General features: G+C 37.4%; 3 protein-coding genes, 9 non-coding genes and 3 pseudogenes across 12 annotated transcripts; 9 read left to right on the top strand and 6 right to left on the bottom strand.

The window, feature by feature from the left end:
* The first annotated feature begins 4,592 nt into the window (after positions 1–4,592).
* LOC149879609 (U2 spliceosomal RNA) lies at positions 4,593–4,784 on the top strand. The gene has a single exon (XR_016446642.1). It is a non-coding gene; the product is annotated as a U2 spliceosomal RNA (small nuclear RNA).
* A 110-nt stretch (positions 4,785–4,894) lies between these two features.
* Positions 4,895–5,058, top strand: LOC149879608 (U1 spliceosomal RNA). Its single transcript, XR_016446503.1, has one exon. It is a non-coding gene; the product is annotated as a U1 spliceosomal RNA (small nuclear RNA).
* A 1,433-nt stretch (positions 5,059–6,491) lies between these two features.
* LOC149879607 (5S ribosomal RNA) lies at positions 6,492–6,607 on the bottom strand. The gene has a single exon (XR_016446635.1). It is a non-coding gene; the product is annotated as a 5S ribosomal RNA (ribosomal RNA).
* A 108-nt stretch (positions 6,608–6,715) lies between these two features.
* Positions 6,716–7,808, bottom strand: LOC149879606 (histone H2A, orphon). Its single transcript, XM_090070629.1, has 2 exons — positions 7,679–7,808; positions 6,716–7,113 (listed from the first exon to the last, which is right to left on the bottom strand). Exon 2 carries the CDS (start codon positions 7,103–7,105, stop codon positions 6,716–6,718), a length of 390 nt encoding a protein of 129 aa, XP_089926755.1. The 5' UTR covers positions 7,106–7,113; positions 7,679–7,808.
* LOC149879605 (late histone H2B.L4 pseudogene) lies at positions 7,410–7,814 on the top strand (annotated as a pseudogene).
* Positions 7,815–12,480: 4,666 nt separating this feature from the next.
* Positions 12,481–12,672, top strand: LOC149879604 (U2 spliceosomal RNA). Its single transcript, XR_016446640.1, has one exon. It is a non-coding gene; the product is annotated as a U2 spliceosomal RNA (small nuclear RNA).
* Positions 12,673–12,782: 110 nt separating this feature from the next.
* On the top strand, positions 12,783–12,946 carry LOC149879603 (U1 spliceosomal RNA). Its single transcript, XR_016446520.1, has one exon. It is a non-coding gene; the product is annotated as a U1 spliceosomal RNA (small nuclear RNA).
* Positions 12,947–14,380: 1,434 nt separating this feature from the next.
* LOC149879602 (5S ribosomal RNA) lies at positions 14,381–14,499 on the bottom strand. Its single transcript, XR_016446543.1, has one exon. It is a non-coding gene; the product is annotated as a 5S ribosomal RNA (ribosomal RNA).
* Positions 14,500–14,607: 108 nt separating this feature from the next.
* Positions 14,608–15,701, bottom strand: LOC149879601 (histone H2A, orphon). The gene is made up of 2 exons (XM_090070626.1): positions 15,572–15,701; positions 14,608–15,005 (listed from the first exon to the last, which is right to left on the bottom strand). The coding sequence occupies exon 2, from the start codon at positions 14,995–14,997 to the stop codon at positions 14,608–14,610; it is 390 nt and encodes a 129-aa protein (XP_089926752.1). The 5' UTR covers positions 14,998–15,005; positions 15,572–15,701.
* On the top strand, positions 15,303–15,707 carry LOC149879600 (late histone H2B.L4 pseudogene; annotated as a pseudogene).
* A 4,662-nt stretch (positions 15,708–20,369) lies between these two features.
* LOC149879599 (U2 spliceosomal RNA) lies at positions 20,370–20,561 on the top strand. Its single transcript, XR_016446638.1, has one exon. It is a non-coding gene; the product is annotated as a U2 spliceosomal RNA (small nuclear RNA).
* Positions 20,562–20,671: 110 nt separating this feature from the next.
* On the top strand, positions 20,672–20,835 carry LOC149879598 (U1 spliceosomal RNA). Its single transcript, XR_016446509.1, has one exon. It is a non-coding gene; the product is annotated as a U1 spliceosomal RNA (small nuclear RNA).
* Positions 20,836–22,269: 1,434 nt separating this feature from the next.
* Positions 22,270–22,388, bottom strand: LOC149879597 (5S ribosomal RNA). The gene has a single exon (XR_016446542.1). It is a non-coding gene; the product is annotated as a 5S ribosomal RNA (ribosomal RNA).
* Positions 22,389–22,496: 108 nt separating this feature from the next.
* Positions 22,497–23,590, bottom strand: LOC149879596 (histone H2A, orphon). Its single transcript, XM_090070625.1, has 2 exons — positions 23,461–23,590; positions 22,497–22,894 (listed from the first exon to the last, which is right to left on the bottom strand). Exon 2 carries the CDS (start codon positions 22,884–22,886, stop codon positions 22,497–22,499), a length of 390 nt encoding a protein of 129 aa, XP_089926751.1. The 5' UTR covers positions 22,887–22,894; positions 23,461–23,590.
* LOC149879595 (late histone H2B.L4 pseudogene) lies at positions 23,192–23,596 on the top strand (annotated as a pseudogene).
* Positions 23,597–26,927: the final 3,331 nt, after the last annotated feature.

Below are 26,927 nucleotides of genomic sequence, written 5' to 3'. Positions count from 1 at the left end.
ACGAAATAGGTTTCAAATGAAAATATCTGTTGCAATCGCTATATTTAATTGTGCAAACAATGCCAAGTGCAGAATAGCTAAACTAGCTGCTAAAATAAAACACTTAAACTGCTGCATCCGTCCTAGGCTATGAACAACTTAAAACCTTTTTTTTTCTTCTTCAAAATTGCTCTCAAACTCCCCTTTTCTAGAATATACATCGACCTAAAAAGCACGGAGCAGTTACCGGTGAGGTTACTGTGACTTTCAAACTCAATTAGTGTAATTGTTACTACCTGACAAAGTCCTAAATGCCGCGCAACGTTTTAAAGAAATGTGTACCTATGAAAATAGCCGTTTGATGAAGGATTGAGCAGTACAGGTTATTTCTTGTCCACTTTTGCGGTGGCACTCTTTGCAGCGACTTTCTTCTTAGGTGCTGTTTCAGCTTTCTTTACCGCGGGTTTTTTAGCAACCGGTAGCTTGGCGCTCCTTTTTAACTGGAGCGCATGAAATAGCACCAGCGCGACTAATCTTAGTGAGAGCAGTTCTACTTTTGAAAGTGTATGAGCAACGCTGGCTTCTAAAAATCCATTAGTCGATTGTCGCTATACCTATGCTGCCACGCAAACTCAATAGTGGTGGGGATCACAAACACGCAAGATAGTACGACTGCAAGAATATTTAATGCGTTGGCAAAGTGTTCAAAGTATTCAAATGTTGTCAGCAAAATTGTTACATCAACGGGTAAAGAAAACTGACGTTCTGTAAAGCTATCAAAATGTATCAAGGTGTAGAAAAAGTCTAATTAAAACAGTTAATAGTACCGCTGTCATTTTGTAGATGATTTTTTATGGATTATGTTAGTTATGGAAAAATAATTGGTGCATGAAAGGGTCAATGGGATAGTTACGAAACTACAAATGTTGTTAATGTTTGTAAGAAAATAAGACCGAGGAAGTAGACACAGTGTAATATCGTCAGTACAAATCATAATCTGATCACAATCGGAAAAAAAAGAAGAAGAAGAATACAGTTTTGTTTGTAAATTTTTTTTTAATGACTCATAAAAAGGCTTGGGTACTAGTGATAACCCACAAGCTCTAAAATATCTAAAAAGATGCACTGTCTTCCGACCAGAGTTTCGGCACGGAAAAAACACATACTACAATTTAGTCACTGTGTATTAAGGTATGCATCAAATACTTGCCAATCGCATTTCGTTCATTTCGGGGTTTCGGGAAGGGGAATGATAAAAAAAAAAAAGAAAGAATTCGCAACTGAGCGTCCGCGGTGCACCCATCTTACTAGGCTGCGCGAGTAAGCAGAAACCGTTACTATGCTCTTAGCTAAACCAATGATATTTATACTAACTAGATGTAAAACTTCAAATAAATTTCGTAAGAAATTGTGAAGCAAGTTTTTTAAGTTTTTAAAGCCGGTAGCCTCTTTATTTAAACTGACAATAATTCGTTTGTTTTAATCGATGTTTTTATGATTCTGGCTGGCAAAAAAAAACTTGCTTGGCAAAAAAATATGCTTCACTGCGAAAGCGCGAGTTAAATATCTAGTTAATATACACTTAACCGCAAAATTAACGCACCACATACATTTCGATTTATTTTAATTGTGGTCATATATTTTGACAAACGTGTTAAGAATAGAACACATGAACACAGTTATTTCGATGATAATAATAAAAGCGACTTTGAGGATGGTGAGAAAAGAAAAGAAAAGAAAGAAAAACAAACTAAAACTAGAAATATGGTAAGTAATAAAATTAAGGTAAGTAACAAAATAAACTAAGATGATTATTGTTGTTATGCACACTAATACAGCTTAAAATGTAACATTTTTGACTTATCAATATCTAGTGTTGCCACATCTTGATGTTGTTGCAGCCAGACAGCACCGTGGATTTCTTTTAATTAGAGGTGTAATCGTTTCTTGAAGGATATCTTCACATACGCGGATAAGACTTTGTCGCAACTCGTCTAGGTGGTGGATGTTGACTTCTAACACAGCGTGCCATTATGCCCCAAAGATGCTCTATTGGGTTCATATCTGGACTGCAAGCCGGCCACTCCAAAACTTGAATAGTAGCATTTTGTAAGTATTCAGTAACAACATGCGCCGTATGTGGTCTAGCATTATCTTACATAAGAAGGAATCCATCTCCCATGAACGATGCAAGAGGTACCAAAAAAGGTTTTAAAATGTCAGCTTATGTATCGTTGAGAAGTCAGAACAGACGTGTTGCTCAAATGACAGTTATCATTGAGCAACACATCTGTTCATACTAACTTTATACATACTTTTCTTTTAAAAGTGAGGTTTAGTTACAGCAAAACGTGCTGCTTATGAAAAGCTGCTACAATTTGGAAACTAAAACGGAATAAAGCCTACAAATGACGTCACAATAAACATTATTATCGACTTTGTATTTGATAAATCCGGGAAATACGTAATATTTTTCAAAATAAGTCGGAATTTATAAGTGGTGCGTTAATTTTGCGGTAAAGTGCATATCATTGAGTTTAACAACGGTGCAGTGGTTACGCGCAGTCCTACTGAAATTTTGGTGTTGGCGTAGCGTCAAGAGCAGAAAAGGTGCTTTAGCTTGTTTCGAAAAAAAAAAGAAAATAAAAAAAAGGGAAACTAAACAAATTAAATCCTGTTTTATCTTCTCATACAGTAGCTGATGCCAAAACCAAGACAAGTGACAAGTTTAGAGGAGTTCACACAGTTTTTTTAACGATTTTTCAAGAATGCTTTAAGGTAATAAAAAGTACTGTGCTATTTTATTTTCAATCTTTTCACCTTATTTTGGTGTTTGTGTTTTAAAATTTGAAGCAGTTTAACCCCTATTGTTGTGCCCACTTTACTTTTTCAAGTCTTCAAATACTTAAGAATATTTCTGATGAAAAAATCCTTTCAAAAATAAATTTTCATTTTTTAGAAGCATCAACTTTATGAAGGAGTAGTCACAAAAGACTTTCATGAGTGCAGTTACAGAGTTTGTTCTGAGTTCCTGGATTATCCAGAATGCAAGTTGCAATACTCTTTAGAGCATCCCACTCAATGAATAAGAAGTGGGAAATTCTTCTTGATTTTATTGGTGAGTGAAACAGAAATAGGATCTTTCTAAGACTTTTACCTATTTCTTTAGTTTGTTCATAGCTTTGTTTCATTTACAGTTATACTGACACAACCCCAATAAAGTAATGCTTAATTAGGTATGCTTTTCACTGGACAATCTATAGCTTCTTTGGAATGATCCCTTTAATTCGATTAAAGATATGCGATATTTTAAAAAAATTACATACTCATTACATTTTGAACTGAACCTTTTGTTTGGCTTTCTCACATTATGTTTTATAGAGTTACTGCTAAAGTTAACTCAGCCTCAGGTAGCAAGTCTGATTATTGAAAATAAGTTATTGAAAGAGAATTTTGAGTGTTGTCCTGGGGCAAGGTTAAGGGTTAAGTTAGGTTAGCAGAGCATATAATATTGAAGCAGTTAAAGTTTCAAGAAAAAGGTAAGTCATGTTTCTTCGATAGTTTACCAGAACCATTTTTTAAAAGTGATAGTTTGAAAAAGTTGACCTTTAGCCAACAAGTAAACATCCTTTTAACTGACTTGGGAATTATATTTTTAAGTTTATTCTCCATCAATCCTGAGCTTCTAATTTGTACGCAAATACATTTGCAGGCTTAATTTAGGTTAGGTAATATGTTAAAAAATGTAATATTTAAAAAAAATACTTTGCTTATTGTTCCAGGTCTCATTAACTTTTACCACGCTCTGCGAGTTTGTGATTGGAAAAATGCAGATACAGTGTGCAAGGTATGTATGCTTTACCTTTGCTAACCTAATGCTGTGTCGGTTTAGTGTCATAAATTTTTTCATTTTCCATTTGTCATTTGATATTTTGTCAGTGGATGTTTTAGGTCACTTTTTAAAATTGTTTTACCTTTTTGTCAGTAAACATTTAAAGTGTTCATTTCTTGCAATAACTAAAGTATCTGAAAAATATTTTCTTGCTACTCAGTTTAAATTCTTAACTTAATTTGCACCATCCCAATTTTTAAACTTTCAAGCTTGTTTTTTTAGACTTTGTGAGGAATTACTACTTGGGAAAGGATCGAGGCTAATGACAAGCAAGTCCTCCTAAACTCTGCTGTTTCTTGGCGACCCTGGTGATGAATTAAAGTACTGTCATTACAACAGTTGAAAAGAACATTTAAATACAGAGGTTCTCAAAATGCTTTTTGACAGAGAAATCTGTCGGACGCTCATATACAGAGTTGATTTTCAGTTGTTCAACTTGGCCTTTGATCACATCTGCTGCCCAGCGTTAAATTTAAAAGCCTTTAAACGTTTTTTATGTTTTGGTTAATTGGGTTATTTTTGAAAGAAGCTTGTTATTTTTGAAAGAAGCTGGGTTATTTTTGAAAAAAAGCCCAAATGTTTTAGAGTGAAATTGATGCAGTACAAGAAAGCCATGTTTTCATCGTTGAAACTTAAAGTTACCCATCGACTTGATCATTCAAATGTCCACAAGTTTTTTCGTTGAGAGGGAGGGAGCCGGGACAAAGTCGTTGCAAAAAGTATCGCTTCTCGGCCTAATGGCTAAGATCAAGTGTAGTATCTGTTCTTATCAGTTTAATATCTGGTACGCCGGCATAGTCCGGCTCATATATTAATCTGATTTTTGGCATTTGGTCAAGGGATCGTAGGTTTACCTCGCCCTGACCGCGGGTTGCCTCGGCGTTGCACTACTGCTGAGCGCGGCCCATACTATAGAGAAGGAAAAAAAAAAAGCAAACAAACGGGACGATGCGGTGTGCAATCGAAAACCCACAATTGAGAAGATTGGGGCACGTCCGAGGCTGCCCACACAACGGGAAAAGCATACTTACCTGACGGGGAAGTAAACCTGATCAACATGGGGCTTCTTCCAGGGTGAGGCTCTTGCATTGCACTTCGCCTGGGCTGACCCCTGCGATTACCGCTAACGTCGGTAACTCGACCGTACAATTTCTGGTAGTGGGGGCCTGCGTTCGCGCTCGCCCCCCTCCTTAACGACTTAAAAAAAAAACCTCTCCTCTCACCCCTAAGAGTCTACTGCATATTTTGAGAGGCGCATACAAAGTCTGCTATAAGTGCAAATAAATTTTATTTATTTCAAAAGTTGTTGTTTTTTTTTTTTTGTTTTTTTTTTTTTTTGTACAAAATCAATAAAAATCTAAGAATCGCAAAGAGGCAACCAAATAAGCATAGGAGCGACGAGAATCGTTTCAACGTGACAACCAGCAAGCGTGATCGACCGGTTACAATCCCGGAAATCACTCGACGGCGGAACAAAATGTGACAGTCACAACAGTGAAAACGAGTCGCTGTAATAAAAAACAATGACGATAATAATAGTTAAAATAACAAACAGTAGCAATAAGAAAATCGATATCAATAGTGACAACGAAAATAATGACAACGATGAAGATAACAATAACGACAATAACAAAAATTAACGATAGCATCGATAAACTAACGATAATAGTAATACTGACAATAGCAACGACCACAAAAAAATAAGCATTAGCAATAACGATCTAACAGTAACAATAGTAACAACAACAGCAGCAGCAACAGTAACAACAATTGTCAACCATTTATGCATATCGCATATTGGATTCTGGTGCGGTGAAATGCATTCTTTTACTACCGTTCATTATTTTCATGAAAACAGCTCTGATTCCTACGTGTTGATCTTAGAAAGAAACGACAACGACCGAAACATTTTGGCAAGTTGACACGTCAATACGCAACGTTGCCAGAGATACGTAACGACGATTGACGAATCTTACAAATTTTTGCTCTTCAAAGCTAGTTTTGCAGTCTTTTCGTCATTTCGACAAAACTAGGGAACATTGACATCGTGCAACTTTAGACTTGCGAGGGTTTCTTTCATGGCCGCCGAGAGGACGGGGAAGATTCCCGGGTATCCCCGTGTATCTACAAACGATATTTTAAAAATCATTTTTTTAAAAGATTTAAATAGTTTTGACTTTTAAAAGATTTCATTAACTTTCGTTTTTAATTTTTAATGACTAGAGCACACTTCTATTGGTCCTGGGTATGTAATTGATCACAACGAGGGCCCCTTAAGAAAACTTCCCCTGGGCCCTCGTTGACTATGGTGGCTATAGTCCCTTTAACCGTTGCCCTTGTTGTTCAGCATCAAAACTAGCTTTCTGGCTTTTGTGCGAGGAAAAAGAGCGCCATTTTCTTTCCCTCAGAGATGCGGAGACGGAAGAAGCGCCCTCACACACCTTTCGACCAGTCGCTCCCCTTTCAATCGACACCACCCAGGCAGGGCCGTGTTTATGCATATTCTTTTGCAGGGGATGAGTTCTGTGTATCTTAGAGTCAACTGAAAAAGCAGATTTTGTAAAGAAAAGGGAGTCCCCTTTGGCGACTTTTTTTTTTTTTTTTCGTAAACGGTTGCAAAAGCCTACGGCACCAGGAGTTCCCAGGCGGTCACCCATCCAAGTACTACCCTGGCCCGACGATGCTTAACTTCCGTGATCGGACGAGAACGGGATTCACCGTGGTATGGTCGTAGGCAATAGTGTACGGCTTTAATTTAAAATTTAAAGTTTCTAACGCCTTAACAATAATTTTTAACGGATGTGTGGCTATGAAAATAGCCTTTTGTGTTGTTTATACCGCCGTTTACTGGGCTGCTGGCTTTGGAACCTTCTCGTTCTTTTTGGGAAGCAACACAGCTTGAATGTTTGGCAACACACCGCCGCTCGCAATTGTAACACCTGACAACAACTTGTTTAACTCTTCGTCGTTGCGAACAGCTAGCTGTAAGTGACGAGGAATGATCCTGGCTTTTTTGTTATCGCGTGCAGCATTACCAGCTAACTCTAAGATTTCGGCGGAGAGGTATTCCAAAACTGCAGCTAAGTAGACCGGTGCGCCTGAACCGATGCGATTGGCGTAATGCCCTTTGCGCAAAAATCGGTGAACGCGACCAACAGGAAACTGAAGACCCGCTCTAAAAGATCGAGTTTTTGCCTTGGCCTTAGCTTTTCCTCCTTTTCCACGTCCTGACATTTTATTTTCTAACACAAGCAGAGACAGACAGACGGACCAGAGATCTCGTGCGCCTTTTTTTTATTTTAAACAGCAAAAGTTTGCTATTCTTATCAAAATAGAGTGGTCTCAAAGTCAACCTTTTTTTAACCAATAGTAAAAAAGAAATAAACGATGCTCAAACAACTTAATCTTTTAAGAACCAATAGAAGTGCATATGACGCAAGAGTTTTCAAGTTGGAGGCTACAACTTTATCTTAAATTAAATCCAGTTGCAATGCAATGAAAACAAACGAAAAGAATTTTTACTGTTAGGCCCGTCGAAATGTCAGACGCACAAAAAACCGGAGGAAAACAAGCGCCAAAGGTGGCGAAAAAAGGCGAGAAGCGCGCCGGTAAGAAAGGTGGTAAAATCGCTGGAACTGGTGACAAGAAGCGCAAGAGAAAGAGACGAGAGTCTTATGCCATTTACATTTACAACGTCCTGAAGCAAGTTCACCCTGATGTCGGTGTTTCTTCTAAAGCAATGAGCATCATGAATTCTTTCGTGAACGACATTTTCGAAAGAATTGCTTCTGAAGCTTCGCGGCTCGCCCTTCAAAATAAGAAATCTACGATCTCTTCGCGTGAAATTCAAACCGCCGTGCGCCTTTTACTTCCCGGTGAACTTGCTAAACACGCAGTGAGCGAAGGCACCAAGGCTGTTACCAAGTACACCAGCAGTAAGTAGATCAAAATCCGCTCAAACGGCTATTTTTATAGCCACGCATCTTTTAAAAACATTAGACGCATTAACGAAATAGGTTCAAATGAAAATATCTGTTGCAATCGCTATATTTAATTGTGCAAACAATGCCAAGTGCAGAATAGCTAAACTAGCTGCTAAAATAAAACACTTAAACTGCTGCATCCGTCCTAGGCTATGAACAACTTAAAACCTTTTTTTTTTCTTCTTCAAAATTGCTCTCAAACTCCCCCTTTTCTAGAATATACATCGACCTAAAAAGCACGGAGCAGTTACCGGTGAGGTTTACTGTGACTTTCAAACTCAATTAGTGTAATTGTTACTACCTGACAAAGTCCTAAATGCCGCGCAACGTTTTAAAGAAATGTGTACCTATGAAAATAGCCGTTTGATGAAGGATTGAGCAGTACAGGTTATTTCTTGTCCACTTTTGCGGTGGCACTCTTTGCAGCGACTTTCTTCTTAGGTGCTGTTTCAGCTTTCTTTACCGCGGGTTTTTTTAGCAACCGGTAGCTTGGCGCTCCTTTTTAACTGGAGCGCATGAAATAGCACCAGCGCGACTAATCTTAGTGAGAGCAGTTCTACTTTTGAAAGTGTATGAGCAACGCTGGCTTCTAAAAATCCATTAGTCGATTGTCGCTATACCTATGCTGCCACGCAAACTCAATAGTGGTGGGGATCACAAACACGCAAGATAGTACGACTGCAAGAATATTTAATGCGTTGGCAAAGTGTTCAAAGTATTCAAATGTTGTCAGCAAAATTGTTACATCAACGGGTAAAGAAAACTGACGTTCTGTAAAGCTATCAAAATGTATCAAGGTGTAGAAAAAGTCTAATTAAAACAGTTAATAGTACCGCTGTCATTTTGTAGATGATTTTTTATGGATTATGTTAGTTATGGAAAAATAATTGGTGCATGAAAGGGTCAATGGGATAGTTACGAAACTACAAATGTTGTTAATGTTTGTAAGAAAATAAGACCGAGGAAGTAGACACAGTGTAATATCGTCAGTACAAATCATAATCTGATCACAATCGGAAAAAAAAAGAAGAAGAAGAATACAGTTTTGTTTGTAAATTTTTTTTTAATGACTCATAAAAAGGCTTGGGTACTAGTGATAACCCACAAGCTCTAAAATATCTAAAAAGATGCACTGTCTTCCGACCAGAGTTTCGGCACGGAAAAAACACATACTACAATTTAGTCACTGTGTATTAAGGTATGCATCAAATACTTGCCAATCGCATTTCGTTCATTTCGGGGTTTCGGGAAGGGGAATGATAAAAAAAAAAAAGAAAGAATTCGCAACTGAGCGTCCGCGGTGCACCCATCTTACTAGGCTGCGCGAGTAAGCAGAAACCGTTACTATGCTCTTAGCTAAACCAATGATATTTATACTAACTAGATGTAAAACTTCAAATAAATTTCGTAAGAAATTGTGAAGCAAGTTTTTTAAGTTTTTAAAGCCGGTAGCCTCTTTATTTAAACTGACAATAATTCGTTTGTTTTAATCGATGTTTTTATGATTCTGGCTGGCAAAAAAAAACTTGCTTGGCAAAAAAATATGCTTCACTGCGAAAGCGCGAGTTAAATATCTAGTTAATATACACTTAACCGCAAAATTAACGCACCACATACATTTCGATTTATTTTAATTGTGGTCATATATTTTGACAAACGTGTTAAGAATAGAACACATGAACACAGTTATTTCGATGATAATAATAAAAGCGACTTTGAGGATGGTGAGAAAAGAAAAGAAAAGAAAGAAAAACAAACTAAAACTAGAAATATGGTAAGTAATAAAATTAAGGTAAGTAACAAAATAAACTAAGATGATTATTGTTGTTATGCACACTAATACAGCTTAAAATGTAACATTTTTGACTTATCAATATCTAGTGTTGCCACATCTTGATGTTGTTGCAGCCAGACAGCACCGTGGATTTCTTTTAATTAGAGGTGTAATCGTTTCTTGAAGGATATCTTCACATACGCGGATAAGACTTTGTCGCAACTCGTCTAGGTGGTGGATGTTGACTTCTAACACAGCGTGCCATTATGCCCCAAAGATGCTCTATTGGGTTCATATCTGGACTGCAAGCCGGCCACTCCAAAACTTGAATAGTAGCATTTTGTAAGTATTCAGTAACAACATGCGCCGTATGTGGTCTAGCATTATCTTACATAAGAAGGAATCCATCTCCCATGAACGATGCAAGAGGTACCAAAAAAGGTTTTAAAATGTCAGCTTATGTATCGTTGAGAAGTCAGAACAGACGTGTTGCTCAAATGACAGTTATCATTGAGCAACACATCTGTTCATACTAACTTTATACATACTTTTCTTTTAAAAGTGAGGTTTAGTTACAGCAAAACGTGCTGCTTATGAAAAGCTGCTACAATTTGGAAACTAAAACGGAATAAAGCCTACAAATGACGTCACAATAAACATTATTATCGACTTTGTATTTGATAAATCCGGGAAATACGTAATATTTTTCAAAATAAGTCGGAATTTATAAGTGGTGCGTTAATTTTGCGGTAAAGTGCATATCATTGAGTTTAACAACGGTGCAGTGGTTACGCGCAGTCCTACTGAAATTTTTGGTGTTGGCGTAGCGTCAAGAGCAGAAAAGGTGCTTTTAGCTTGTTTCGAAAAAAAAAAAGAAAATAAAAAAAAGGGAAACTAAACAAATTAAATCCTGTTTTATCTTCTCATACAGTAGCTGATGCCAAAACCAAGACAAGTGACAAGTTTAGAGGAGTTCACACAGTTTTTTTAACGATTTTTCAAGAATGCTTTAAGGTAATAAAAAGTACTGTGCTATTTTATTTTCAATCTTTTCACCTTATTTTGGTGTTTGTGTTTTAAAATTTGAAGCAGTTTAACCCCTATTGTTGTGCCCACTTTACTTTTTCAAGTCTTCAAATACTTAAGAATAGTTTCTGATGAAAAAATCCTTTCAAAAATAAATTTTCATTTTTAGAAGCATCAACTTTATGAAGGAGTAGTCACAAAAGACTTTCATGAGTGCAGTTACAGAGTTTGTTCTGAGTTCCTGGATTATCCAGAATGCAAGTTGCAATACTCTTTAGAGCATCCCACTCAATGAATAAGAAGTGGGAAATTCTTCTTGATTTTATTGGTGAGTGAAACAGAAATAGGATCTTTCTAAGACTTTTACCTATTTCTTTAGTTTGTTCATAGCTTTGTTTCATTTACAGTTATACTGACACAACCCCAATAAAGTAATGCTTAATTAGGTATGCTTTTCACTGGACAATCTATAGCTTCTTTGGAATGATCCCTTTAATTCGATTAAAGATATGCGATAAAATTTTAAAAAAATTACATACTCATTACATTTTGAACTGAACCTTTTGTTTGGCTTTCTCACATTATGTTTTATAGAGTTACTGCTAAAGTTAACTCAGCCTCAGGTAGCAAGTCTGATTATTGAAAATAAGTTATTGAAAGAGAATTTTGAGTGTTGTCCTGGGGCAAGGTTAAGGGTTAAGTTAGGTTAGCAGAGCATATAATATTGAAGCAGTTAAAGTTTCAAGAAAAAGGTAAGTCATGTTTCTTCGATAGTTTACCAGAACCATTTTTTAAAAGTGATAGTTTGAAAAAGTTGACCTTTAGCCAACAAGTAAACATCCTTTTAACTGACTTGGGAATTATATTTTTAAGTTTATTCTCCATCAATCCTGAGCTTCTAATTTGTACGCAAATACATTTGCAGGCTTAATTTAGGTTAGGTAATATGTTAAAAAATGTAATATTTAAAAAAAATACTTTGCTTATTGTTCCAGGTCTCATTAACTTTTACCACGCTCTGCGAGTTTGTGATTGGAAAAATGCAGATACAGTGTGCAAGGTATGTATGCTTTACCTTTGCTAACCTAATGCTGTGTCGGTTTAGTGTCATAAATTTTTTCATTTTCCATTTGTCATTTGATATTTTGTCAGTGGATGTTTTAGGTCACTTTTTAAAATTGTTTTACCTTTTTGTCAGTAAACATTTAAAGTGTTCATTTCTTGCAATAACTAAAGTATCTGAAAAATATTTTCTTGCTACTCAGTTTAAATTCTTAACTTAATTTGCACCATCCCAATTTTTAAACTTTCAAGCTTGTTTTTTTAGACTTTGTGAGGAATTACTACTTGGGAAAGGATCGAGGCTAATGACAAGCAAGTCCTCCTAAACTCTGCTGTTTCTTGGCGACCCTGGTGATGAATTAAAGTACTGTCATTACAACAGTTGAAAAGAACATTTAAATACAGAGGTTCTCAAAATGCTTTTTGACAGAGAAATCTGTCGGACGCTCATATACAGAGTTGATTTTCAGTTGTTCAACTTGGCCTTTGATCACATCTGCTGCCCAGCGTTAAATTTAAAAGCCTTTAAACGTTTTTTATGTTTTGGTTAATTGGGTTATTTTTGAAAGAAGCTTGTTATTTTTGAAAGAAGCTGGGTTATTTTTGAAAAAAAGCCCAAATGTTTTAGAGTGAAATTGATGCAGTACAAGAAAGCCATGTTTTCATCGTTGAAACTTAAAGTTACCCATCGACTTGATCATTCAAATGTCCACAAGTTTTTTCGTTGAGAGGGAGGGAGCCGGGACAAAGTCGTTGCAAAAAGTATCGCTTCTCGGCCTAATGGCTAAGATCAAGTGTAGTATCTGTTCTTATCAGTTTAATATCTGGTACGCCGGCATAGTCCGGCTCATATATTAATCTGATTTTTGGCATTTGGTCAAGGGATCGTAGGTTTACCTCGCCCTGACCGCGGGTTGCCTCGGCGTTGCACTACTGCTGAGCGCGGCCCATACTATAGAGAAGGAAAAAAAAAAAGCAAACAAACGGGACGATGCGGTGTGCAATCGAAAACCCACAATTGAGAAGATTGGGGCACGTCCGAGGCTGCCCACACAACGGGAAAAGCATACTTACCTGACGGGGAAGTAAACCTGATCAACATGGGGCTTCTTCCAGGGTGAGGCTCTTGCATTGCACTTCGCCTGGGCTGACCCCTGCGATTACCGCTAACGTCGGTAACTCGACCGTACAATTTCTGGTAGTGGGGGCCTGCGTTCGCGCTCGCCCCCTCCTCTAACGACTTAAAAAAAAAACCTCTCCTCTCACCCCTAAGAGTCTACTGCATATTTTGAGAGGCGCATACAAAGTCTGCTATAAGTGCAAATAAATTTTATTTATTTCAAAAGTTGTTGTTTTTTTTTTTTTTGTTTTTTTTTTTTTTTGTACAAAATCAATAAAAATCTAAGAATCGCAAAGAGGCAACCAAATAAGCATAGGAGCGACGAGAATCGTTTCAACGTGACAACCAGCAAGCGTGATCGACCGGTTACAATCCCGGAAATCACTCGACGGCGGAACAAAATGTGACAGTCACAACAGTGAAAACGAGTCGCTGTAATAAAAAACAATGACGATAATAATAGTTAAAATAACAAACAGTAGCAATAAGAAAATCGATATCAATAGTGACAACGAAAATAATGACAACGATGAAGATAACAATAACGACAATAACAAAAATTAACGATAGCATCGATAAACTAACGATAATAGTAATACTGACAATAGCAACGACCACAAAAAAATAAGCATTAGCAATAACGATCTAACAGTAACAATAGTAACAACAACAGCAGCAGCAACAGTAACAACAATTGTCAACCATTTATGCATATCGCATATTGGATTCTGGTGCGGTGAAATGCATTCTTTTACTACCGTTCATTATTTTCATGAAAACAGCTCTGATTCCTACGTGTTGATCTTAGAAAGAAACGACAACGACCGAAACATTTTGGCAAGTTGACACGTCAATACGCAACGTTGCCAGAGATACGTAACGACGATTGACGAATCTTACAAATTTTTGCTCTTCAAAGCTAGTTTTGCAGTCTTTTCGTCATTTCGACAAAACTAGGGAACATTGACATCGTGCAACTTTAGACTTGCGAGGGTTTCTTTCATGGCCGCCGAGAGGACGGGGAAGATTCCCGGGTATCCCCGTGTATCTACAAACGATATTTTAAAAATCATTTTTTTAAAAGATTTAAATAGTTTTGACTTTTAAAAGATTTCATTAACTTTCGTTTTTAATTTTTAATGACTAGAGCACACTTCTATTGGTCCTGGGTATGTAATTGATCACAACGAGGGCCCCTTAAGAAAACTTCCCCTGGGCCCTCGTTGACTATGGTGGCTATAGTCCCTTTAACCGTTGCCCTTGTTGTTCAGCATCAAAACTAGCTTTCTGGCTTTTGTGCGAGGAAAAAGAGCGCCATTTTCTTTCCCTCAGAGATGCGGAGACGGAAGAAGCGCCCTCACACACCTTTCGACCAGTCGCTCCCCTTTCAATCGACACCACCCAGGCAGGGCCGTGTTTATGCATATTCTTTTGCAGGGGATGAGTTCTGTGTATCTTAGAGTCAACTGAAAAAGCAGATTTTGTAAAGAAAAGGGAGTCCCCTTTGGCGACTTTTTTTTTTTTTTTTCGTAAACGGTTGCAAAAGCCTACGGCACCAGGAGTTCCCAGGCGGTCACCCATCCAAGTACTACCCTGGCCCGACGATGCTTAACTTCCGTGATCGGACGAGAACGGGTGTATTCACCGTGGTATGGTCGTAGGCAATAGTGTACGGCTTTAATTTAAAATTTAAAGTTTCTAACGCCTTAACAATAATTTTTAACGGATGTGTGGCTATGAAAATAGCCTTTTGTGTTGTTTATACCGCCGTTTACTGGGCTGCTGGCTTTGGAACCTTCTCGTTCTTTTTGGGAAGCAACACAGCTTGAATGTTTGGCAACACACCGCCGCTCGCAATTGTAACACCTGACAACAACTTGTTTAACTCTTCGTCGTTGCGAACAGCTAGCTGTAAGTGACGAGGAATGATCCTGGCTTTTTTGTTATCGCGTGCAGCATTACCAGCTAACTCTAAGATTTCGGCGGAGAGGTATTCCAAAACTGCAGCTAAGTAGACCGGTGCGCCTGAACCGATGCGATTGGCGTAATGCCCTTTGCGCAAAAATCGGTGAACGCGACCAACAGGAAACTGAAGACCCGCTCTAAAAGATCGAGTTTTTGCCTTGGCCTTAGCTTTTCCTCCTTTTCCACGTCCTGACATTTTATTTTCTAACACAAGCAGAGACAGACAGACGGACCAGAGATCTCGTGCGCCTTTTTTTTATTTTAAACAGCAAAAAGTTTGCTATTCTTATCAAAATAGAGTGGTCTCAAAGTCAACCTTTTTTTAACCAATAGTAAAAAAGAAATAAACGATGCTCAAACAACTTAATCTTTTAAGAACCAATAGAAGTGCATATGACGCAAGAGTTTTCAAGTTGGAGGCTACAACTTTATCTTAAATTAAATCCAGTTGCAATGCAATGAAAACAAACGAAAAGAATTTTTACTGTTAGGCCCGTCGAAATGTCAGACGCACAAAAAACCGGAGGAAAACAAGCGCCAAAGGTGGCGAAAAAAGGCGAGAAGCGCGCCGGTAAGAAAGGTGGTAAAATCGCTGGAACTGGTGACAAGAAGCGCAAGAGAAAGAGACGAGAGTCTTATGCCATTTACATTTACAACGTCCTGAAGCAAGTTCACCCTGATGTCGGTGTTTCTTCTAAAGCAATGAGCATCATGAATTCTTTCGTGAACGACATTTTCGAAAGAATTGCTTCTGAAGCTTCGCGGCTCGCCCTTCAAAATAAGAAATCTACGATCTCTTCGCGTGAAATTCAAACCGCCGTGCGCCTTTTACTTCCCGGTGAACTTGCTAAACACGCAGTGAGCGAAGGCACCAAGGCTGTTACCAAGTACACCAGCAGTAAGTAGATCAAAATCCGCTCAAACGGCTATTTTTATAGCCACGCATCTTTTAAAAACATTAGACGCATTAACGAAATAGGTTCAAATGAAAATATCTGTTGCAATCGCTATATTTAATTGTGCAAACAATGCCAAGTGCAGAATAGCTAAACTAGCTGCTAAAATAAAACACTTAAACTGCTGCATCCGTCCTAGGCTATGAACAACTTAAAACCTTTTTTTTTCTTCTTCAAAATTGCTCTCAAACTCCCCTTTTCTAGAATATACATCGACCTAAAAAGCACGGAGCAGTTACCGGTGAGGTTACTGTGACTTTCAAACTCAATTAGTGTAATTGTTACTACCTGACAAAGTCCTAAATGCCGCGCAACGTTTTAAAGAAATGTGTACCTATGAAAATAGCCGTTTGATGAAGGATTGAGCAGTACAGGTTATTTCTTGTCCACTTTTGCGGTGGCACTCTTTGCAGCGACTTTCTTCTTAGGTGCTGTTTCAGCTTTCTTTACCGCGGGTTTTTTAGCAACCGGTAGCTTGGCGCTCCTTTTTAACTGGAGCGCATGAAATAGCACCAGCGCGACTAATCTTAGTGAGAGCAGTTCTACTTTTGAAAGTGTATGAGCAACGCTGGCTTCTAAAAATCCATTAGTCGATTGTCGCTATACCTATGCTGCCACGCAAACTCAATAGTGGTGGGGATCACAAACACGCAAGATAGTACGACTGCAAGAATATTTAATGCGTTGGCAAAGTGTTCAAAGTATTCAAATGTTGTCAGCAAAATTGTTACATCAACGGGTAAAGAAAACTGACGTTCTGTAAAGCTATCAAAATGTATCAAGGTGTAGAAAAAGTCTAATTAAAACAGTTAATAGTACCGCTGTCATTTTGTAGATGATTTTTTATGGATTATGTTAGTTATGGAAAAATAATTGGTGCATGAAAGGGTCAATGGGATAGTTACGAAACTACAAATGTTGTTAATGTTTGTAAGAAAATAAGACCGAGGAAGTAGACACAGTGTAATATCGTCAGTACAAATCATAATCTGATCACAATCGGAAAAAAAAAGAAGAAGAAGAATACAGTTTTGTTTGTAAATTTTTTTTTAATGACTCATAAAAAGGCTTGGGTACTAGTGATAACCCACAAGCTCTAAAATATCTAAAAAGATGCACTGTCTTCCGACCAGAGTTTCGGCACGGAAAAAACACATACTACAATTTAGTCACTGTGTATTAAGGTATGCATCAAATACTTGCCAATCGCATTTCGTTCATTTCGGGGTTTCGGGAAGGGGAATGATAAAAAAAAAAAAGAAAGAATTCGCAACTGAGCGTCCGCGGTGCACCCATCTTACTAGGCTGCGCGAGTAAGCAGAAACCGTTACTATGCTCTTAGCTAAACCAATGATATTTATACTAACTAGATGTAAAACTTCAAATAAATTTCGTAAGAAATTGTGAAGCAAGTTTTTTAAGTTTTTAAAGCCGGTAGCCTCTTTATTTAAACTGACAATAATTCGTTTGTTTTAATCGATGTTTTTATGATTCTGGCTGGCAAAAAAAAACTTGCTTGGCAAAAAAATATGCTTCACTGCGAAAGCGCGAGTTAAATATCTAGTTAATATACACTTAACCGCAAAATTAACGCACCACATACATTTCGATTTATTTTAATTGTGGTCATATATTTTGACAAACGTGTTAAGAATAGAACACATGAACACAGTTATTTCGATGATAATAATAAAAGCGACTTTGAGGATGGTGAGAAAAGAAAAGAAAAGAAAGAAAAACAAACTAAAACTAGAAATATGGTAAGTAATAAAATTAAGGTAAGTAACAAAATAAACTAAGATGATTATTGTTGTTATGCACACTAATACAGCTTAAAATGTAACATTTTTGACTTATCAATATCTAGTGTTGCCACATCTTGATGTTGTTGCAGCCAGACAGCACCGTGGATTTCTTTTAATTAGAGGTGTAATCGTTTCTTGAAGGATATCTTCACATACGCGGATAAGACTTTGTCGCAACTCGTCTAGGTGGTGGATGTTGACTTCTAACACAGCGTGCCATTATGCCCCAAAGATGCTCTATTGGGTTCATATCTGGACTGCAAGCCGGCCACTCCAAAACTTGAATAGTAGCATTTTGTAAGTATTCAGTAACAACATGCGCCGTATGTGGTCTAGCATTATCTTACATAAGAAGGAATCCATCTCCCATGAACGATGCAAGAGGTACCAAAAAAGGTTTTAAAATGTCAGCTTATGTATCGTTGAGAAGTCAGAACAGACGTGTTGCTCAAATGACAGTTATCATTGAGCAACACATCTGTTCATACTAACTTTATACATACTTTTCTTTTAAAAGTGAGGTTTAGTTACAGCAAAACGTGCTGCTTATGAAAAGCTGCTACAATTTGGAAACTAAAACGGAATAAAGCCTACAAATGACGTCACAATAAACATTATTATCGACTTTGTATTTGATAAATCCGGGAAATACGTAATATTTTTCAAAATAAGTCGGAATTTATAAGTGGTGCGTTAATTTTGCGGTAAAGTGCATATCATTGAGTTTAACAACGGTGCAGTGGTTACGCGCAGTCCTACTGAAATTTTTGGTGTTGGCGTAGCGTCAAGAGCAGAAAAGGTGCTTTTAGCTTGTTTCGAAAAAAAAAAAGAAAATAAAAAAAAGGGAAACTAAACAAATTAAATCCTGTTTTATCTTCTCATACAGTAGCTGATGCCAAAACCAAGACAAGTGACAAGTTTAGAGGAGTTCACACAGTTTTTTTAACGATTTTTCAAGAATGCTTTAAGGTAATAAAAAGTACTGTGCTATTTTATTTTCAATCTTTTCACCTTATTTTGGTGTTTGTGTTTTAAAATTTGAAGCAGTTTAACCCCTATTGTTGTGCCCACTTTACTTTTTCAAGTCTTCAAATACTTAAGAATAGTTTCTGATGAAAAAATCCTTTCAAAAATAAATTTTCATTTTTAGAAGCATCAACTTTATGAAGGAGTAGTCACAAAAGACTTTCATGAGTGCAGTTACAGAGTTTGTTCTGAGTTCCTGGATTATCCAGAATGCAAGTTGCAATACTCTTTAGAGCATCCCACTCAATGAATAAGAAGTGGGAAATTCTTCTTGATTTTATTGGTGAGTGAAACAGAAATAGGATCTTTCTAAGACTTTTACCTATTTCTTTAGTTTGTTCATAGCTTTGTTTCATTTACAGTTATACTGACACAACCCCAATAAAGTAATGCTTAATTAGGTATGCTTTTCACTGGACAATCTATAGCTTCTTTGGAATGATCCCTTTAATTCGATTAAAGATATGCGATAAAATTTTAAAAAAATTACATACTCATTACATTTTGAACTGAACCTTTTGTTTGGCTTTCTCACATTATGTTTTATAGAGTTACTGCTAAAGTTAACTCAGCCTCAGGTAGCAAGTCTGATTATTGAAAATAAGTTATTGAAAGAGAATTTTGAGTGTTGTCCTGGGGCAAGGTTAAGGGTTAAGTTAGGTTAGCAGAGCATATAATATTGAAGCAGTTAAAGTTTCAAGAAAAAGGTAAGTCATGTTTCTTCGATAGTTTACCAGAACCATTTTTTAAAAGTGATAGTTTGAAAAAGTTGACCTTTAGCCAACAAGTAAACATCCTTTTAACTGACTTGGGAATTATATTTTTAAGTTTATTCTCCATCAATCCTGAGCTTCTAATTTGTACGCAAATACATTTGCAGGCTTAATTTAGGTTAGGTAATATGTTAAAAAATGTAATATTTAAAAAAAATACTTTGCTTATTGTTCCAGGTCTCATTAACTTTTACCACGCTCTGCGAGTTTGTGATTGGAAAAATGCAGATACAGTGTGCAAGGTATGTATGCTTTACCTTTGCTAACCTAATGCTGTGTCGGTTTAGTGTCATAAATTTTTTCATTTTCCATTTGTCATTTGATATTTTGTCAGTGGATGTTTTAGGTCACTTTTTAAAATTGTTTTACCTTTTTGTCAGTAAACATTTAAAGTGTTCATTTCTTGCAATAACTAAAGTATCTGAAAAATATTTTCTTGCTACTCAGTTTAAATTCTTAACTTAATTTGCACCATCCCAATTTTTAAACTTTCAAGCTTGTTTTTTTAGACTTTGTGAGGAATTACTACTTGGGAAAGGATCGAGGCTAATGACAAGCAAGTCCTCCTAAACTCTGCTGTTTCTTGGCGACCCTGGTGATGAATTAAAGTACTGTCATTACAACAGTTGAAAAGAACATTTAAATACAGAGGTTCTCAAAATGCTTTTTGACAGAGAAATCTGTCGGACGCTCATATACAGAGTTGATTTTCAGTTGTTCAACTTGGCCTTTGATCACATCTGCTGCCCAGCGTTAAATTTAAAAGCCTTTAAACGTTTTTTATGTTTTGGTTAATTGGGTTATTTTTGAAAGAAGCTTGTTATTTTTGAAAGAAGCTGGGTTATTTTTGAAAAAAAGCCCAAATGTTTTAGAGTGAAATTGATGCAGTACAAGAAAGCCATGTTTTCATCGTTGAAACTTAAAGTTACCCATCGACTTGATCATTCAAATGTCCACAAGTTTTTTCGTTGAGAGGGAGGGAGCCGGGACAAAGTCGTTGCAAAAAGTATCGCTTCTCGGCCTAATGGCTAAGATCAAGTGTAGTATCTGTTCTTATCAGTTTAATATCTGGTACGCCGGCATAGTCCGGCTCATATATTAATCTGATTTTTGGCATTTGGTCAAGGGATCGTAGGTTTACCTCGCCCTGACCGCGGGTTGCCTCGGCGTTGCACTACTGCTGAGCGCGGCCCATACTATAGAGAAGGAAAAAAAAAAAGCAAACAAACGGGACGATGCGGTGTGCAATCGAAAACCCACAATTGAGAAGATTGGGGCACGTCCGAGGCTGCCCACACAACGGGAAAAGCATACTTACCTGACGGGGAAGTAAACCTGATCAACATGGGGCTTCTTCCAGGGTGAGGCTCTTGCATTGCACTTCGCCTGGGCTGACCCCTGCGATTACCGCTAACGTCGGTAACTCGACCGTACAATTTCTGGTAGTGGGGGCCTGCGTTCGCGCTCGCCCCCTCCTCTAACGACTTAAAAAAAAAACCTCTCCTCTCACCCCTAAGAGTCTACTGCATATTTTGAGAGGCGCATACAAAGTCTGCTATAAGTGCAAATAAATTTTATTTATTTCAAAAGTTGTTGTTTTTTTTTTTTTTGTTTTTTTTTTTTTTTGTACAAAATCAATAAAAATCTAAGAATCGCAAAGAGGCAACCAAATAAGCATAGGAGCGACGAGAATCGTTTCAACGTGACAACCAGCAAGCGTGATCGACCGGTTACAATCCCGGAAATCACTCGACGGCGGAACAAAATGTGACAGTCACAACAGTGAAAACGAGTCGCTGTAATAAAAAACAATGACGATAATAATAGTTAAAATAACAAACAGTAGCAATAAGAAAATCGATATCAATAGTGACAACGAAAATAATGACAACGATGAAGATAACAATAACGACAATAACAAAAATTAACGATAGCATCGATAAACTAACGATAATAGTAATACTGACAATAGCAACGACCACAAAAAAATAAGCATTAGCAATAACGATCTAACAGTAACAATAGTAACAACAACAGCAGCAGCAACAGTAACAACAATTGTCAACCATTTATGCATATCGCATATTGGATTCTGGTGCGGTGAAATGCATTCTTTTACTACCGTTCATTATTTTCATGAAAACAGCTCTGATTCCTACGTGTTGATCTTAGAAAGAAACGACAACGACCGAAACATTTTGGCAAGTTGACACGTCAATACGCAACGTTGCCAGAGATACGTAACGACGATTGACGAATCTTACAAATTTTTGCTCTTCAAAGCTAGTTTTGCAGTCTTTTCGTCATTTCGACAAAACTAGGGAACATTGACATCGTGCAACTTTAGACTTGCGAGGGTTTCTTTCATGGCCGCCGAGAGGACGGGGAAGATTCCCGGGTATCCCCGTGTATCTACAAACGATATTTTAAAAATCATTTTTTTAAAAGATTTAAATAGTTTTGACTTTTAAAAGATTTCATTAACTTTCGTTTTTAATTTTTAATGACTAGAGCACACTTCTATTGGTCCTGGGTATGTAATTGATCACAACGAGGGCCCCTTAAGAAAACTTCCCCTGGGCCCTCGTTGACTATGGTGGCTATAGTCCCTTTAACCGTTGCCCTTGTTGTTCAGCATCAAAACTAGCTTTCTGGCTTTTGTGCGAGGAAAAAGAGCGCCATTTTCTTTCCCTCAGAGATGCGGAGACGGAAGAAGCGCCCTCACACACCTTTCGACCAGTCGCTCCCCTTTCAATCGACACCACCCAGGCAGGGCCGTGTTTATGCATATTCTTTTGCAGGGGATGAGTTCTGTGTATCTTAGAGTCAACTGAAAAAGCAGATTTTGTAAAGAAAAGGGAGTCCCCTTTGGCGACTTTTTTTTTTTTTTTTCGTAAACGGTTGCAAAAGCCTACGGCACCAGGAGTTCCCAGGCGGTCACCCATCCAAGTACTACCCTGGCCCGACGATGCTTAACTTCCGTGATCGGACGAGAACGGGTGTATTCACCGTGGTATGGTCGTAGGCAATAGTGTACGGCTTTAATTTAAAATTTAAAGTTTCTAACGCCTTAACAATAATTTTTAACGGATGTGTGGCTATGAAAATAGCCTTTTGTGTTGTTTATACCGCCGTTTACTGGGCTGCTGGCTTTGGAACCTTCTCGTTCTTTTTGGGAAGCAACACAGCTTGAATGTTTGGCAACACACCGCCGCTCGCAATTGTAACACCTGACAACAACTTGTTTAACTCTTCGTCGTTGCGAACAGCTAGCTGTAAGTGACGAGGAATGATCCTGGCTTTTTTGTTATCGCGTGCAGCATTACCAGCTAACTCTAAGATTTCGGCGGAGAGGTATTCCAAAACTGCAGCTAAGTAGACCGGTGCGCCTGAACCGATGCGATTGGCGTAATGCCCTTTGCGCAAAAATCGGTGAACGCGACCAACAGGAAACTGAAGACCCGCTCTAAAAGATCGAGTTTTTGCCTTGGCCTTAGCTTTTCCTCCTTTTCCACGTCCTGACATTTTATTTTCTAACACAAGCAGAGACAGACAGACGGACCAGAGATCTCGTGCGCCTTTTTTTTATTTTAAACAGCAAAAAGTTTGCTATTCTTATCAAAATAGAGTGGTCTCAAAGTCAACCTTTTTTTAACCAATAGTAAAAAAGAAATAAACGATGCTCAAACAACTTAATCTTTTAAGAACCAATAGAAGTGCATATGACGCAAGAGTTTTCAAGTTGGAGGCTACAACTTTATCTTAAATTAAATCCAGTTGCAATGCAATGAAAACAAACGAAAAGAATTTTTACTGTTAGGCCCGTCGAAATGTCAGACGCACAAAAAACCGGAGGAAAACAAGCGCCAAAGGTGGCGAAAAAAGGCGAGAAGCGCGCCGGTAAGAAAGGTGGTAAAATCGCTGGAACTGGTGACAAGAAGCGCAAGAGAAAGAGACGAGAGTCTTATGCCATTTACATTTACAACGTCCTGAAGCAAGTTCACCCTGATGTCGGTGTTTCTTCTAAAGCAATGAGCATCATGAATTCTTTCGTGAACGACATTTTCGAAAGAATTGCTTCTGAAGCTTCGCGGCTCGCCCTTCAAAATAAGAAATCTACGATCTCTTCGCGTGAAATTCAAACCGCCGTGCGCCTTTTACTTCCCGGTGAACTTGCTAAACACGCAGTGAGCGAAGGCACCAAGGCTGTTACCAAGTACACCAGCAGTAAGTAGATCAAAATCCGCTCAAACGGCTATTTTTATAGCCACGCATCTTTTAAAAACATTAGACGCATTAACGAAATAGGTTCAAATGAAAATATCTGTTGCAATCGCTATATTTAATTGTGCAAACAATGCCAAGTGCAGAATAGCTAAACTAGCTGCTAAAATAAAACACTTAAACTGCTGCATCCGTCCTAGGCTATGAACAACTTAAAACCTTTTTTTTTCTTCTTCAAAATTGCTCTCAAACTCCCCTTTTCTAGAATATACATCGACCTAAAAAGCACGGAGCAGTTACCGGTGAGGTTACTGTGACTTTCAAACTCAATTAGTGTAATTGTTACTACCTGACAAAGTCCTAAATGCCGCGCAACGTTTTAAAGAAATGTGTACCTATGAAAATAGCCGTTTGATGAAGGATTGAGCAGTACAGGTTATTTCTTGTCCACTTTTGCGGTGGCACTCTTTGCAGCGACTTTCTTCTTAGGTGCTGTTTCAGCTTTCTTTACCGCGGGTTTTTTAGCAACCGGTAGCTTGGCGCTCCTTTTTAACTGGAGCGCATGAAATAGCACCAGCGCGACTAATCTTAGTGAGAGCAGTTCTACTTTTGAAAGTGTATGAGCAACGCTGGCTTCTAAAAATCCATTAGTCGATTGTCGCTATACCTATGCTGCCACGCAAACTCAATAGTGGTGGGGATCACAAACACGCAAGATAGTACGACTGCAAGAATATTTAATGCGTTGGCAAAGTGTTCAAAGTATTCAAATGTTGTCAGCAAAATTGTTACATCAACGGGTAAAGAAAACTGACGTTCTGTAAAGCTATCAAAATGTATCAAGGTGTAGAAAAAGTCTAATTAAAACAGTTAATAGTACCGCTGTCATTTTGTAGATGATTTTTTATGGATTATGTTAGTTATGGAAAAATAATTGGTGCATGAAAGGGTCAATGGGATAGTTACGAAACTACAAATGTTGTTAATGTTTGTAAGAAAATAAGACCGAGGAAGTAGACACAGTGTAATATCGTCAGTACAAATCATAATCTGATCACAATCGGAAAAAAAAAGAAGAAGAAGAATACAGTTTTGTTTGTAAATTTTTTTTTAATGACTCATAAAAAGGCTTGGGTACTAGTGATAACCCACAAGCTCTAAAATATCTAAAAAGATGCACTGTCTTCCGACCAGAGTTTCGGCACGGAAAAAACACATACTACAATTTAGTCACTGTGTATTAAGGTATGCATCAAATACTTGCCAATCGCATTTCGTTCATTTCGGGGTTTCGGGAAGGGGAATGATAAAAAAAAAAAAGAAAGAATTCGCAACTGAGCGTCCGCGGTGCACCCATCTTACTAGGCTGCGCGAGTAAGCAGAAACCGTTACTATGCTCTTAGCTAAACCAATGATATTTATACTAACTAGATGTAAAACTTCAAATAAATTTCGTAAGAAATTGTGAAGCAAGTTTTTTAAGTTTTTAAAGCCGGTAGCCTCTTTATTTAAACTGACAATAATTCGTTTGTTTTAATCGATGTTTTTATGATTCTGGCTGGCAAAAAAAAACTTGCTTGGCAAAAAAATATGCTTCACTGCGAAAGCGCGAGTTAAATATCTAGTTAATATACACTTAACCGCAAAATTAACGCACCACATACATTTCGATTTATTTTAATTGTGGTCATATATTTTGACAAACGTGTTAAGAATAGAACACATGAACACAGTTATTTCGATGATAATAATAAAAGCGACTTTGAGGATGGTGAGAAAAGAAAAGAAAAGAAAGAAAAACAAACTAAAACTAGAAATATGGTAAGTAATAAAATTAAGGTAAGTAACAAAATAAACTAAGATGATTATTGTTGTTATGCACACTAATACAGCTTAAAATGTAACATTTTTGACTTATCAATATCTAGTGTTGCCACATCTTGATGTTGTTGCAGCCAGACAGCACCGTGGATTTCTTTTAATTAGAGGTGTAATCGTTTCTTGAAGGATATCTTCACATACGCGGATAAGACTTTGTCGCAACTCGTCTAGGTGGTGGATGTTGACTTCTAACACAGCGTGCCATTATGCCCCAAAGATGCTCTATTGGGTTCATATCTGGACTGCAAGCCGGCCACTCCAAAACTTGAATAGTAGCATTTTGTAAGTATTCAGTAACAACATGCGCCGTATGTGGTCTAGCATTATCTTACATAAGAAGGAATCCATCTCCCATGAACGATGCAAGAGGTACCAAAAAAGGTTTTAAAATGTCAGCTTATGTATCGTTGAGAAGTCAGAACAGACGTGTTGCTCAAATGACAGTTATCATTGAGCAACACATCTGTTCATACTAACTTTATACATACTTTTCTTTTAAAAGTGAGGTTTAGTTACAGCAAAACGTGCTGCTTATGAAAAGCTGCTACAATTTGGAAACTAAAACGGAATAAAGCCTACAAATGACGTCACAATAAACATTATTATCGACTTTGTATTTGATAAATCCGGGAAATACGTAATATTTTTCAAAATAAGTCGGAATTTATAAGTGGTGCGTTAATTTTGCGGTAAAGTGCATATCATTGAGTTTAACAACGGTGCAGTGGTTACGCGCAGTCCTACTGAAATTTTTGGTGTTGGCGTAGCGTCAAGAGCAGAAAAGGTGCTTTTAGCTTGTTTCGAAAAAAAAAAAGAAAATAAAAAAAAGGGAAACTAAACAAATTAAATCCTGTTTTATCTTCTCATACAGTAGCTGATGCCAAAACCAAGACAAGTGACAAGTTTAGAGGAGTTCACACAGTTTTTTTAACGATTTTTCAAGAATGCTTTAAGGTAATAAAAAGTACTGTGCTATTTTATTTTCAATCTTTTCACCTTATTTTGGTGTTTGTGTTTTAAAATTTGAAGCAGTTTAACCCCTATTGTTGTGCCCACTTTACTTTTTCAAGTCTTCAAATACTTAAGAATAGTTTCTGATGAAAAAATCCTTTCAAAAATAAATTTTCATTTTTAGAAGCATCAACTTTATGAAGGAGTAGTCACAAAAGACTTTCATGAGTGCAGTTACAGAGTTTGTTCTGAGTTCCTGGATTATCCAGAATGCAAGTTGCAATACTCTTTAGAGCATCCCACTCAATGAATAAGAAGTGGGAAATTCTTCTTGATTTTATTGGTGAGTGAAACAGAAATAGGATCTTTCTAAGACTTTTACCTATTTCTTTAGTTTGTTCATAGCTTTGTTTCATTTACAGTTATACTGACACAACCCCAATAAAGTAATGCTTAATTAGGTATGCTTTTCACTGGACAATCTATAGCTTCTTTGGAATGATCCCTTTA

The sequence above is a fragment of the Hydra viridissima genome, unplaced genomic scaffold (genome assembly GCF_058129835.1).
Source record: "Hydra viridissima isolate aposymbiotic clone 2 unplaced genomic scaffold, HvirCarnegie_v1 scaffold_13, whole genome shotgun sequence".
NCBI lineage: Eukaryota > Metazoa > Cnidaria > Hydrozoa > Anthoathecata > Hydridae > Hydra > Hydra viridissima.
The sequence above is the reverse complement of the archived record's forward strand: the minus strand, read 5'-3'. Positions and strand labels throughout refer to the sequence as shown.

Bases quoted from the DNA above. Each gene is read 5' to 3' on its own strand.
- LOC149879601 (XM_090070626.1), bottom strand. From the start codon at position 14,997: ATGTCAGGACGTGGAAAAGGAGGAAAAGCTAAGGCCAAGGCAAAAACT.
- LOC149879596 (XM_090070625.1), bottom strand. From the start codon at position 22,886: ATGTCAGGACGTGGAAAAGGAGGAAAAGCTAAGGCCAAGGCAAAAACT.
- LOC149879606 (XM_090070629.1), bottom strand. From the start codon at position 7,105: ATGTCAGGACGTGGAAAAGGAGGAAAAGCTAAGGCCAAGGCAAAAACT.